The following is a 14,680-nucleotide window of genomic DNA, read 5'->3' on the forward strand; positions in this document are numbered from 1 at the left end:
TATTTTAAGTGTTTACATAATCCATAATCTGAAAAGACATATACTTTAGCATTCAATCCAGATAAAGACTTTCCAATCAACCTTTTGTTACTATATCCAAAGCGTGTGGGTTTTTTTTATTCAGTTCTGATCCTTCATGTATTTTAAGAAGGCTTTGCCACGTGTCCACAAACTGTGTAATCATGTCACCAGTGGAGCGACCCAGACATGACCCCTAAAGCTACCAACCACACCAAAATACACCACCATAAGCTTTCATAACAGATGGGGGAGAGGGAAGCGAGAGAGAGAGAGTGAAGGAAAAGGAGTGTGAGAGTTTCCGAACAAGCTTTCACATGAATTAATCCATCCTGAACGCATGTTTCACTTTTTCTTCAAACCAGTTCTGTATGGTATAAATAGGGTAGCTGATGGATTCAGAAAATATGGCAGGCTGTAAATCAAGAATAAATGAGAGTGTCATTGTTTAAGCCCCTAGGACAGCAGCTGCATAAGAAACAAATTAAATAAAAGCCCAAATATTAATTTCTTTGGTGTGGGGAAAAGATAAGAAACTACACAGGCCATTTTACCATTTTTCTTTCTGTCTGTTATTGCCTGAGGGCTGAAGCACCACAGATAAAGCGATTAAAGGTTTATTGGGGACAAAAGCCTCTTATGTTGATGTTGTTGTTGTCCAAAAAAACAGAGAATGACAGAGTTCCCTCCTACAAAAACCATCATCCCTTGACACAGACATGAACTAATACAGCTCTGTGAAAGAGAACACAACGTTGTTGTCTTTCCATCAGCGATGATGAAGACATTGGCGATGGCGCAACAGAACACACCACTACTACTGATGCTTTTCCTATGTACTGTATCAGTTAACTCATCATTTCAGCCTGCTCTGGTGTTAGAAATGGCCAAAATTCTTTGGGAAAACTACTGCCTCCCCGAAAACCTGGTTGGGATGCAGGAGGCCATCCAACAAGCCATTAACAGCGGAGAGATCCTGAAGATTTCAGAGCGGAAGACCCTGGCAGCTGTGCTAACAGTCGGAGTACAAGGGGCATTGAATGATCCACGGTTGACTGTGTCATACGAGCCCAATTTTGTCCCAGTGATGCCTCAGATGCTGCCGTCTCTCCCCATAGAGCAGCTGATCTGGCTGGTGAGAAACTCTGTCAAGCTCGACATCTTGGACAACAATGTTGGATATTTGCGGATTGATCGAATAATTGGGGAGGAGACAGCAACAAAGCTTGGCTCTCTGCTAAGGGACAACATCTGGGACAAAGTTGCTGAAACATCTTCACTGATCTTTGACTTGAGGTACAGCACAGCTGGAGAATTATCGGGAGTTCCCTTTATAATTTCCTATTTCTCTGCTTCTGAGCCCCTCATTCATATTGACACTGTGTATGACAGGCCCTCAAATACAACCAGGGAACTGTGGACCTTGCCCTCGATTACTGGGGAAAAGTATGGTAAGAAGAAAGATGTGGTTATTTTGACCAGTAAGCGTACCATGGGCGCTGCTGAAGCGGTGGCATATACATTAAAAAACCTAAAGAGGGCCATCATAGTCGGGGAAAGGTCTGCTGGTGGGTCAGTTAAAGTCCAAAAGATGAGGATTGCTCAGTCAGAGTTCTACATCACAGTTCCTGTGGCAAGATCAGTAAGCCCAATCACAGGTAAGAGCTGGGAAGTCAGTGGTGTTTCGCCAACAGTCAGTGTCATTGCCAAGGAAGCTGTCACAAAAGCCAGGTCTCTTCTGGCTGTAAGGAGCACCATTCCAACGGTTGTGCAGGCTATATCTGACATAATCAGGAGGTTCTATGCTTTCAATGACAGAGTTCCAGTTCTTCTTCAACATCTGCAATCTATAGACCTATTCTCTGTTGTATCTGAGGAGGACCTAGCAGTCAGACTCAACCACGACCTCCAGACTGTGTCTGAAGATCCACGTCTGACCATCAAATATATGCAAGACAATGCTGCCATAGTAGAGGAGGACCCTGAGCTCTACAACACTCCAGGTGATGTGACATTATTAACAGACTTGGTTGATACAGTGTTCAAAGTGGAAATTCTCCCACAAAATACTGGTTACCTCCGCTTTGACAAGTTTGTCAAGTGGTCTGCGGGGTCTAAACTAGAAGACCTCTTGGCTAAAAAGGTATGGGAGCCCCTTAAAAACACTAATAACCTGATTATTGATCTGCGCTATAATACCGGTGGATCTTCTACATCTCTTGCACTCATACTGTCCTATCTGCAGGACTCTTCCCAGAAGCACCACTTTTTCACAATATATGACAGTATTCAGAACACAACAACAGAATATGACTCTCTTCAGCAAATTACAGGCCCATCCTATGGCTCCAAACGTGGGGTTTATGTGTTGACCAGCTACTACACAGCAAGCGTTGGCGAAGAGTTTGCTTACCTGATACAGTCCCTGCACTGCGGCACAGTCATTGGGGAAATTACATCCGGCAACCTGATGCACTCAAAGACGTTTCACATAGAGGGCACAGATATTGCCATCACTGTCCCTTTCATAAACTTTTTAGACAACAATGGTGAATGTTGGCTGGGTGGTGGGGTGGTCCCTGATGCTATTGTTCTAGCTGAGGAAGCGGTGGAGCATGTTTATGAGGTTGCAAAATTTCATCAAGGGCTCAGGTCTGTCATAGAGGGAACTGGGGAACTGTTAGAAAAATACTATGCAATCCATGAAGTTGCACTAGAGACCAGCAAGGTACTGTTGAGCAAATGGGCTGTAGGATTGTATCGGGCAGTGGTTGACTTTGAATCTTTGGCATCACAGTTGACGGCAGACCTGCAAGAGACTTCAGGTGATCACCGACTTCATGTTTTCCACTGTGATGTTGAGCCTGAGTCGCTTCATGACGTCCCAAAGATCCCTACTGCTGAAGAAGTGGGATTCATGATTGATGCTTTGTTTAAAATTGAGCTTCTGCCAGGTAATGTTGGCTACCTAAGGTGTGACATGATGGCAGATATAGAGGTGGTAAAGGCTACTGGACCGCAGCTGATAAAATTAGTGTGGAGCAAGATGGTTAACACAGATGCCCTCATAATTGACATGAGATACAACACTGGTGGATATTCAACAGCAATTCCCCTCTTGTGCACCTATTTTTTTGATGCTGAACCTTTGCAGCATCTTTACACTGTCTTCGACCGCACCACAAGCACCATGACAGAGGTCATGACATTGCCTCAAATCAGGGGTCAAAGGTATGGGTCCTCCAAGGACGTCTACATCCTCACCAGTCACATGACAGGGTCAGCAGCTGAAGTGTTCATCCGCACTATGAAGGACCTAAATAGAGCCACAGTCGTTGGAGAACCAACGATTGGAGGATCTCTATCAAGTGGAACCTATCAGATTGGAGACAGTGTCCTGTATGCTTCCATACCCAACCAAGTTGTGTTGAGTGCAATCACTGGGAAAGTGTGGAGCATTTCAGGGGTTGAGCCTCATGTTATTGCCCAGGCAAATGATGCTCTTCCTGTAGCTCAGAGAATCATATCAGCAAGGCTGTTGAAGAAAGGAAAATAATTCCTCTTGTGTTATTCTAATTTCCTTTGAAAATTATAGTCTAATTTCTCCTGTGTTTATTCACTATTTCAGTGTCAAAGTTCAGTATTATGTGACTTGTGTGGCCTCATAGCAACTGTTGCATTATTTCTATAAAATTCTCCTCCATAATCTGTTGCATTATTTGTACAAAATTCTCCTCCACAACCTGTATCTCTTTGACATTTGCATTGTCTCCCAGAATTCCAGGATCCCCACCCCACCCCATTTATATCATGTAAAGTTGCCTTTTTCTGTTCTGTTTTAAATGTTGTCTGATTCTTCTCAATAACATTTAAAATGATATTATTATTAGGTAAATATTCTGTTATTAATGCATGAAAAATAACTGAATAATTATGTTAATGTATGTTAATGTATTTCATGATGTAACATTATAAATGTCTTGACTGCTTGCTTATTTCCTTTGCACTGTGTTCTTTCAGTGTGCCATAATGATCTTTCCTTAACTACAAAACTACCAGCAGAGGGAGCAAGTATCAAGCAAATGTAAACTGAATTTCATTTCGACACCACTTCAGAAAGGAGACTACATCACTAAAAGAAAAACTGCCATTAAGTGTGCACCATTTACAAACAATTAAGGAATTCAGTTCATTTTAATTCATTTTATTCATTTATTTATTTATTTTCCAGATATTAACACTTTCCTCTTTGATCACAAAGAAGTTATATCAGTGACTGCTACTTATGAATACTAACACCAGGGGGGTTAATAAGTGAACAGGGACTTAAACATAGCAGGATGGATATTTTCACCATCCTTAATCCTTTTCTAGATATTTGTAAGTTACGAGGTTGACCTTATCTGCCACAGGTAGCTTTAAACAGGTGTTCAAAATACTTTGTCTAAACCTAAGACAACCATCTTTGGCAACACCCCTATGTTACTACACCGACTTGGCTAGGTTGTTATTGCCTTACAGAAGCACTCAGGATAATACGATTAGAGGTTTATTGTGGGACAAATCCTCTTATGTGTGTGTTAACAGGAACCCTGCAGCCAAAACAGTGCCATTTGACAAAGAACCTCTTCAGAGACGGAGGTTCAGCTGAACAACTTCCACTTCCCATCTATTCACCTTTTTACTAAACTAACAAAAATGGGGAAGACTCTCTTCATGGTGGCATCTCTGCTAGTTCTGGGAAATGTTTTCTTTATCAATGCCTCTTTTGCCCCCAGCCTCATCGTAGATATGGCAAAAATCGTCATGGACAATTACTGCTCACCAGAGAAGCTGGTGGGGATGAAGGAGGCAATTGAAGCAGCCAGCAGCAATACAGAGGTTCTCAACATCCCAGACGAAGAATCCTTGGCTAATGTCCTCAGTGCTGGAGTACAGACCACTGTCAGTGACCCACGCTTGATGGTGTCCTTTGAGCCAAACTACGTCCCTGTGGTTCCCCCGAAGATGCCTCCCTTACCCCCAGAGCAGCTTGTTGCTGTCCTGCAGACCTCAATTAAACTCGACATCCTGGAGGGCAACATTGGCTACCTGAGGATTGATCATATCCTTGGGGAGGAGGTTGCTGAAAAGGTTGGTCATTTACTCCTAGACCTGGTCTGGAATAAAATCCTGCCTACCTCAGCTCTCATTTTTGACTTGCGCTACACTGGCAGCGGAGACATCTCAGGAATTCCTTACATTGTGTCTTACTTCACCGAAGCTGAGCCTCTGGTTCACATTGACAGCATATATGATCGGCCCTCAAACACCACCACTAAGCTGTTTTCTATGTCCACACTGCTGGGGGAAAGATACGGCATTACCAAACCCCTCATTATCCTCACCAGCAAAAACACCAGGGGCATTGCTGAGGATGTTGCCTACTGCCTCCAGAACCTGAAGAGGGCCACCATTGTGGGCGAGAAAACTGCTGGGGGCTCTGTGAAACTTGACAAATTTAAAGTGGCTGACACTGGCTTCTATGTTACCGTGCCAACTGCAAAATCCATCAACCCCATCACCGGCTCCTCCTGGGAGGTTACAGGTGTTACCCCTGATGTGGAGGTCAACGCAGAGGATGCCCTTGCTACCGCTATCAAGATCGTAAACCTTCGTGCCCAAGTTCCAGCCATTATTGAGGGATCAGCAACCCTGATTGCTGACAACTATGCCTTTGAAGATATCGGTGCTGATGTTGCAGAAAAGTTGAAAGGGCTCTTAGCAAAGGGCGAGTACAGCTCAGTCGTCTCCAAAGAGAGTCTGGAGGCAAAGCTGTCTGCTGACCTGAAGACCCTGTCTGGGGACAAGAGTCTGAAGACAACCAAGAACACCCCAGTCCTGCCACCCATGGTGAGAATGATTGGTTTATGGTTGTTAGTAGTTTTCACTGTTGTGATATAACTATCACTGTTCACTGTCAAACACAGCCATATTTTGTTGTTTGTTTGGCATTCCTATATTACTGTGAATAGTCCAAACTGGTCACATTTTCAAATTTTCCGAGAAGTTGACGTGATGACATGATGTGGAATGGACAAACAATGGAACAGTTTTTTATGCTTTTAAAATCACCACAGAGGATTTTTTTAAATTCTATCAGGGATATGATATCATCTGTAATGACGTCTGTAATGTGCAGTAATTGAAATGTATTTAGAGTGTGGAATATGTGAAAAATTTGCTTTTTTATATTTTACTTAAGTGAGACATATTGACTTCGCTAATTTAACAAATGCTAAGTTGCTGCATGTTCTTCCCCACAGAATTATTCTCCAGAAATGTACATTGAGCTGATCAAAGTCTCCTTCCACACTGATGTATTTGAGAACAACATTGGCTACTTGCGTTTTGATATGTTTGGAGACTTTGAGGAGGTCAAGGCCATCGCTCAGATTATTGTTGAGCACGTTTGGAACAAAGTTGTCAACACTGATGCTCTGATCATTGACCTCAGGTGGGTAATCCTGCTAAAGGAGCATGTCAAAGCTGCAAGATACAGTGAGTCCATTTTAGAAAACAAATTATCTGCTAAAGTTGCTAAAGATCATCAATCCATTTCTAAATACAGAGCAATTGAGGACAGCAAAAGTACAGCATTTTTTAAAGATTCATCTATTAATTGATAATTATTGTTATATTATTAATTATTATATTATAATTTTGTGAATTAAATAAATGAAAAGGTGGTCATGGATTGTTTTGCTGATCAGTTACTCAATAAATTCATTTCATCTACTGCTTCATAAGTGAGAAGTTCACACAGGATCATACAATTTGACCATGAAACTAACCTTTCTGACTGTTCTGCAACTATTTTGGCAGGAACAACGTTGGTGGCCCAACAACAGCCATCTCAGGATTCTGCTCTTACTTCTTTGATGCTGACAAACAGATTGTGCTGGACAAGCTGTATGACAGACCATCACGCACCACCACAGAGCTCCAGACACTGCCTGTCCTCACTGGTAATTAAGCAAAAATCAAGTCATTGAATTATACTTATCGAGTAAAGTGCCATAAATTCCTATTAGCAAATAGGTTAATGGCTAGCTGCTACTTCTTTCCTTCAAATAAGCGTTGACCCTTTTCACTAAGCACCCATCATGTCTCTGCCTCATCCAGCTCATATCTTTAACCTCGTTCTACTTTCTACTCACTCTCAGGCACAAGATATGGCTCAAAGAAAAGTCTGATCATTCTGACCAGTGGAGCAACTGCCGGTGCTGCAGAGGAGTTCGTTTACATCATGAAGAAGCTTGGCCGTGCCATGATCGTGGGAGAGACCACTGCTGGGGCCTCCCACCCACCCAAAACATTCGGTGTTGGAGAAACCGACATCTTCCTCAGCATCCCCACTGTCCACTCTGACACTACTGCCGGTCCAGCCTGGGAGGGAGCTGGCATTGCACCTCACATACCTGTCTCAGCTGACGCTGCACTCGAGACCGCTAAGGGCATTTTAAACAAGCACTTCGCAGGGCAGAAGTAAACCATGTCCTGAACAAAGCCAGGAGGATTTCAGCAGTCACTTTTGCTTTGGCAGCCAAATGGTTTCAAAATGTAGAATTGTTTAAGCAGTGAAGAATGTAGATTAACTACAGTACAAAGTGTAGCCTGTTTTTCGTCATCTCAAAACCTAAGCCTTTTTAGCCTGTCTGTAATGTAGAGTAAAGTTTCAGCAGTCTGGCTGTCGAAGGTTTTGAGAATGAATGGTGTGGAGGATGTGGCATGAATAAGTCTGTGTCAAAGATTTTGGAAGTGGGACCTCTGTGAAGTAAGCCACTTATTGCTCTGGTCAGAATATCCTCATGTGATGTCTTCATTGTGTATGGGAAATACTGTTTGTCCATTACGCCATGTGGGAATACTTTGGTTGTATCAATGTCAGTGGTGAAACCTAATAAAAAAGACAACTGAAATATAAAACAAGTAGTTTGTTGTTTATTTTCACATTAACAGGGGAGACAACAGAGCCATACTCAGGTTCTTTTATGAATTTGTTGTGTATCTATTCTACAATGAAATGCAGAAAGTTCCTTTTTTAATTCAAAACATATTCAAAAAATATTTTGTCATAGCATAACTGTCAATTGCAATAACCAACATCTGGAAAGAGTGAAGAAAATATTTTTCCTAAATTGTAGATTAGTTCACTAACAAAGGAACAAATATATAGAGTTCTACAGCTGTGCCACAGCAAGTCTTTGTAACCAAAGGAATCTTTCAGCAAAAGATTTGATCAAGATTGAAAGTGAATTGTACCACAAGCACAGTCTTCTTGTGGGGCCGTTTTGCAATTTGTCTTCTGCCAGTACAATTGTGAAGATGACACTGTGTTTAAAGGCAATCATGTCGAGGACTGCAGGAACATGTTTGTCTCTGATTGGTAACAATTATGTTGGTTTTAGTTTTTTATGTCCAGTGGTATCAAACAAAGTGCATTACAGAACCTATACATGTTCTTGTCATCATTACCATCTTATTGAAACAAAAAAATAAGAATAGGTTTTCTGCTAAAGCACATTCTTCAACTCATTCAAAAACTAAAATGAAACCAAGGTCTGAAAGTATTCCATTTATATCGCTAATGGTGATAGACTTAACCTTACCTGTAATCCACTGAAATTAATATTCTTGTGGGGCAATTCAGAACATGCAGTCAGATAGTTAAGCGGGTGGGATTCCCTGCCTTGAGGCCTAAATGAAAAAACAAAAACAAAAACAAATTTCTCCCAGTTTTGTGGAAAGAACTGGATCATCTATTTCATGCAGCAAAGACAAAATAAACATTATATCCAGTATATTAAACACATGTAATTATCAAGTTGCTTTAAGTTATCAATTTGTCAGTAAAATATTTGAGTTTTATTCTTAATATTTTGGCTGTGATTGGAATTTGGTTGTGTTTGGGTTTTTCCAAAGACAGTCAATATGACACGAGAAAGAGATTAGCTTTATTGATCCCACAGCGGGGAAATTCACTTGTCATGGCAGCTCACAAGAACAGAATAGAGTGCCAAAAACAAAATGGTGCAAAACAAAACAGTTTCAAAAGTAAAAAGAGTTATAAATTAACAGAAAAATAAAACAGTTATATCACAAACGATGTACTGCTGTAGAGGCTACATACGGAACAAGAATGTCTGTGACAGGAATCTATGATAATGCTCAAGAGAAACCAGAGAGACAGGCAGGAAATCTCTCTTTTTTTCTCTTTTTTTAATTTATCAGCTTATTTAGCCTACTATGAACCTGAGTCTTTATAAGTTTGTTGTATGTAGGCTATGTAAGTGGATATGAGTGAAAGTGAGATAGAGGAGCAGGGCCCTAGGAAGCACTGAACTTTCATTAGTAAACCACAAGGATCAGAGGTGATCATTTAGGTGGCAGTTAGTCTGCACACATCAAGGGGCCAAAGGGTTAAGGGGCACATTATACGTGTGTGGAAAGGGATGTGAAGCTTTAAGCTCCATGAAGGGATCTGCTTGCTTGTCTGGTCTGTGTGAATGACAGCACAGTAAATAAAGGTTCAGTTAAGGTTCAGTTCAATATTTCCTAACAGAAAATTGGCTGTGGAGGAGGGGACCTTAGCAGATGTAGCTAAGGAAACTGTATTTTTGTTGTTGTTGTTGTTTGTTTGTATGTGTAAACATTACTACAACAGGTTTCAGTAAAATAAATAAATAATGCAAATGACTGTTATTCTGAGAAATTGTTGCTACTAGCAAACACTTTGCAGTGAAATTATCAAAAACACTGAAGTAACTTTTTTGGTGCTGCAACTTTGTAGCTATAACATCCTCCACTCTTCTGGGAAGTCTTTCAACAAGATTTTGTGGTGTTTCTGTGGCAATTTCTGCCTATTCATCCAGCAGAGCATTTGTGAGGTCAGACACTGATGTTGGACTAAAAGGTTTGGCTCACAGTCCCTGTTCTAGTTCATCCCAAAGGTGTTGGATGGGGATCAAGGTCAGGGCTCTGTGTGGGCCAGTCAAGTTCTTCCACATCAAACTCATCCAACCATGTCTTTATGGACTTTGCTTTGTGCACTGGAGCACAGTCATGCTGGAGCAGAAAAGGGCCTTCCCCAAACATAGCATTGTCCAAGATATCTTGGTATGCTGAAACATTAAGACTACCTATCACTTGAAGTACTACATCTGAATTAAGATGGAATCAAGAATTTCCCTCCAGGGATAAATAAAGGAATTCTGATTCTCTGATTCTGAAATAATGAAGGGATGTCCCAATACTTTTGTCTATATGGTGAAATTCAAAAATATATGGCATTGCAGGACCTTTATGCTTGATGTCAGTTTCTTTGATCTCACCCCAAATGCTTTTTAAACAAAGTCAGTCTACTTTCAAGGTAACCATAGTTTTTCAGTTTCCTTAGGATTCTTAAAATAACCTTGATTTCTAAAACAAAAACATCCTTCTTTCAATTTTACTCTAATTTTATATACGTCCCAATTCATTAGAGTGGATCACCTGGCCTCTGGTTTAATGGTGTAATTACAGTAGATGTTGCTGTTCTGACTCCCTGCTGTAAATAATGGGAGCAGCAGAGGAAGGAGCAACAGCACACTCGTAGTGCTGAATGAGGACAAAATCCTGTGACACCACATAAATGGTTTAAGGTTGAAGGCAATAAAGACTGATATAAGGCACGCAAGAGAGACAGCACATATAGGCTTATTTTATGACGATCATCTCATCTTGCTCTGCGCTTATTTTCCGCAAAATGCGCAAGTCTGCCACGTGAGGGAGGCGCAAAATGGGCTCTCGACCCATTTTTTTCCCCTCTTCCTCTCTCCTCCTCAGTTTGAAATATGAAACCTGGTCCATTTCAGCCAAGTCTGTCCCCCGGGCTCCCAGTTCCTCCAACGCCAACGCTGCTCTCTGTCACCCAGCTTCATTAGGTTTTTTCAGACCCCTGACAGGAAACTTATATCCATTTTTTTTTTAACCAACCACCCACTCCATCATTTTATCAGTTTCTCCTCCTTCACGCGGGTTTGGATTTGTTACTGCAAAGGTGGTTTTTAAAACTTAACTCTCCTGCCAACTGTATGAGGATTCTCAAATATCCGAGACTTGTTTTTTTGAATCATTCCCACTGAGAGAAAGCATCTGCCCAGCTGTTGTTTGCTTGCTTTTTTTATACATATTTTTATTTATTTATTCATTTTTTTGGCCGGGATGCGGATGGTCATGACTGTAAACTGAGCTCCAAATAAAAGAGACGTGGAAGCATCGCCTGTATCCTTTCTTTTGTCTCTGCTGCATCTCTGCCTCTTCGACAGGCTAACTATCTCTGGGATGTAAGAAGACACTAAAGAATTGTGGTTTGTTTTCGGTTTTTTTTTCTTTTCATCCAAAAAGGAATTAAATTTTTTCCCCGAAGGAAAAAAAAAAAAAAAAAAAAAACAATGGCGAGATTTTTGTTGAACATGCGTCTTGTTCTGGTTTTGTTCGGATTATTTTTGCTCTCTTATCCATCCACAAGAGCCGAACCGGAGTTGCAAGACGAAGAGGAGGAGGAGGAGAGCTCCTGTCAGGGCGCTTTCGACCTGTATTTTGTGCTTGATAAGTAAGTGGAAATAGCGTAGAACTGCTTTCTTTTCATAAACACACAATGAGAGTGTCGACAGCAGTTGGCCTGTAACGGTTTCCCCGGTGGAAGAAGTTAGAAGAACTAAAACGAATACATCTGCGTTTACTTATTGTGTCACTGTTAAGGGTTTTATCTCGGTCTTTTGTCTGGTTTAAGTCAAGCTGTAAGCACAAACATCGTATTTTCCAAACTCAATAAAATCGTATCCAAGTTTCAACTTCAGAGACGATAGGAAAAGTAGAAAATAAGTTTGGGCTGTTAAGTTAAGTCTTATTAGCGCCGCTGCATCTGCTCGTGCGCGTGATGACGCTGCAGGCTGACTTGCACGAGTACAGTTTGCTGAATAAGCGAAAAAGAGGGCTGACGATCTGGATGCTACAACAGGGATCTCTCTCTCTCTCTCTGCAAGTTAGAACCCATTGCTTCTTTCTCCACACGATTCGTTATCCTGTGAAAGTAACATAAAACAGAATAACGCAGAGAGGCTGTTCTTTTATTCCCGCCCATGCTACAGGGACTAATTTTGCTCTTAGTGAGTGCTCACCGTTCACTCTTTAATTTCCACTCTCTGTACGCCCACATAAGGGAAAAAATGTTGTGGTTATGTGACATCTTTGCACTGGACTTGGGCTGGGGAGAAAATAAAATGTCAGAGAAAAGCAGGACAAACTTCCAGAGTGGCTGCTTCTCTTTTAGCGCCTTCGCTGCATGTTACTGTACATTTAAACTTGTGTTTTCTGACACAGTGCATTACAGGAATAATTCTTTGTCCCATATTGTGACTCAATATCCACAACAGCTCATGGAATAAAAGTGTTTCTTGTAGAATTTAAAGACATTTTTCCATTCATCATACAGACACTTATGACTATGATCACTTTAACCATATAAACCACCATCATTATAACCCATTTGGGCAAAGCAGATGGAGACAAAAAAAATAGAAGCATTTATTGTAAGAAATTTAAGACTTTAAAAAATAGTATTTATCTATTAAAGCATAATGCTGTATCAGCACTTGTCCTCCATCTTGTATTAGTGGCACAATGCTAGGAATGGGGAGGGGAAACAAGAAAGGACAGGAAGCAACAACATTTATGGAAAATGTGGTCTTAATTTTGAGAGCAAAATGTTGCACGCAGCACTTTTAAAGGCCTGCTGCTGGGTTTCACCTATGAGGTTGTGAGAGAGAGAAGTGAGAAGTCCTGTGTAGACTAGCATCAGCCGCAGCTGTACAATATCTCACACACCCCTCGATAGATTGCTTTAACCAAAGGGGGGCTTACATTTTCACTCTTGTGGGCCCCAGTGGGAACCAGTGCCCAGTAACAGAGTGAGTGCCTTGCTGGCATTTGATTCTGAAGTAGAGGTGGACACAGGACATGGGACTGTTCCCCAGATGTGGAGGGCTGCATCTGGCTTGAACTGTGCTGTAAACACTGACAGATGCTGCAAATAAAGAAACAGCTTTTTTTTTTTTTTTTCCAAAGTCAGATTCTATTGTTAGTTCATCTGCGTGATTTGGTGAATACTCTAGGGATGACTAACAAGGTTTAAACATTCAGTTGTGGACTTCAAACAAGAGGAAGCTCATTAGAAACGCATCTTAGCCACCCTTTTCCCCCCCCATCCCTCAGGCCTGAGTTGGTTTTATGAGACACAGTCTGAACTCGGTGCTCTCTTGGTTGATCCATATGGAAGGCGTAAAGTGTGTCAGTGTGAGAAGTGGTTTCAGTACAAAGAATAGTAGAGGACATTTAAAGTAATATTAACAAAAAGCTTTGGTACACATCTTTCATAAGATATTTAATAAAGTAACTTCAGGGCCATACTTAACACCGTGGTAGAGCAGAGGGAAGGCTGAGGGTTTTTATGTCATGGTGCCAGAGGATGTAATTTATTAGCTCCTCCTCTCTGAAGCTGTTTTCATCAGTAATAGCGGCTGTGCAATGAGCCCAGTCTTCCAGGAAATATACTGCTCCCAGACTATTCTCTAGCAGATGAAGTCTGGTGCCAACATCAAGTAGACCTACCCACGCAGGTAGTACCAAGCCTTTTATTTGGCATGGTGAAAAGTAAAGGCTTAACTGCCTTAACCAGGTGTGCGTTGATAATGTAGAAATGATTAACACACTGGCCACTCTCTGAGGCACTTTGAGCGAAAAGCTAATGTTAGGATGCTAACAAAGTACTGTACAGTTTAGATTAATGTGGGGACCCGACCAACTAACTGACATCCCTAGAACTACGTGCACAACTGAAAACATTGGCACTAAACATTAAAACCTTCATTATTGAACAGTGTCAGTACTCTGAGGCAGAATGGTCCAGTACTAAGATCATGTCTGCTGATAGGGCAAGTGTTTTTCAGCCACACATGATTAAGCTGACAGGGTTGGGGTGACTTCACTTTGTGTTGTAGGTGTCATGAGTCATGAGGTTCACCATAACGAGGAAAAGATAACTGCTGAGTTGGCTCGTTAAGTCAGATCCAAAGGTATTTATTGCAGACTCTGGAAACTGATGTCACGTTATGGCTGAGGCATGTAGGACAGCACCCTCTGAGATGTATGAATGACTGCTTTTCTAGTCTACCAACTCCTTTACAACATTTGCCGCATTTAGCCATTCACACACACATTCATACGCTGATGGCAGACACTGAAATGCAATGTGCTGATCTGGGCCAATATATCCAAAGTGCTTTCCATGCAAAGAGCATCACAATATTTCTATGCTTAGCCATTCACACCCCAGTGGAACAGCAATCAGAAGCAAATTGGTGTTCAGTATCTTGCCCAAGGACACATCGACATGCAGCTGGTCCTGAGCATCAAACGCTGAACTTCCGATTAGTGGAGAACCCCTGGGTGGCTAATGACCTCTGAGTAGCTAATAACTGTAAGGTTGCCAGTTTAAATCATGGATAATCTGGAAAATATGGGCTGCAGCGAGACACACTATTCTCAGCTTCCCTGTACCCTGCAGAAATATATATGATAT

General features: G+C 41.4%; 2 protein-coding genes across 3 annotated transcripts in view; both read left to right on the top strand.

Annotated features, from left to right (window-relative positions):
- Positions 1-823: 823 nt before the first annotated feature.
- Positions 824-7,965, top strand: rbp3 (retinol binding protein 3). Of its 2 annotated transcripts, XM_046378213.1 has the most exons (5): positions 824-3,502; positions 5,626-5,910; positions 6,324-6,514; positions 6,883-7,025; positions 7,224-7,965. In XM_046378213.1, the coding sequence occupies exons 1-5, from the start codon at positions 842-844 to the stop codon at positions 7,547-7,549; spliced, it is 3,606 nt and encodes a 1,201-aa protein (XP_046234169.1). In that variant the 5' UTR covers positions 824-841; the 3' UTR covers positions 7,550-7,965. The 2 variants fall into 2 exon arrangements, with proteins under 2 accessions (XP_046234169.1, XP_046234168.1); XM_046378212.1 differs by lacking the exon at positions 824-3,502 and having other exon boundaries at positions 4,340-5,910.
- A 2,828-nt stretch (positions 7,966-10,793) lies between these two features.
- antxr1c (ANTXR cell adhesion molecule 1c) overlaps positions 10,794-14,680 on the top strand; it is a 34,563-nt gene continuing 30,676 nt past the window's right edge. Inside the window, exon 1 of the mRNA XM_046377479.1 lies at positions 10,794-11,653. Coding sequence (XP_046233435.1) covers positions 11,493-11,653 — 161 coding nt within the window. The 5' untranslated portion in view covers positions 10,794-11,492. The remainder of the gene's footprint in view (positions 11,654-14,680) is intronic.

The sequence above is a fragment of the Scatophagus argus genome, chromosome 21 (assembly GCF_020382885.2).
Source record: "Scatophagus argus isolate fScaArg1 chromosome 21, fScaArg1.pri, whole genome shotgun sequence".
NCBI lineage: Eukaryota > Metazoa > Chordata > Actinopteri > Scatophagidae > Scatophagus > Scatophagus argus.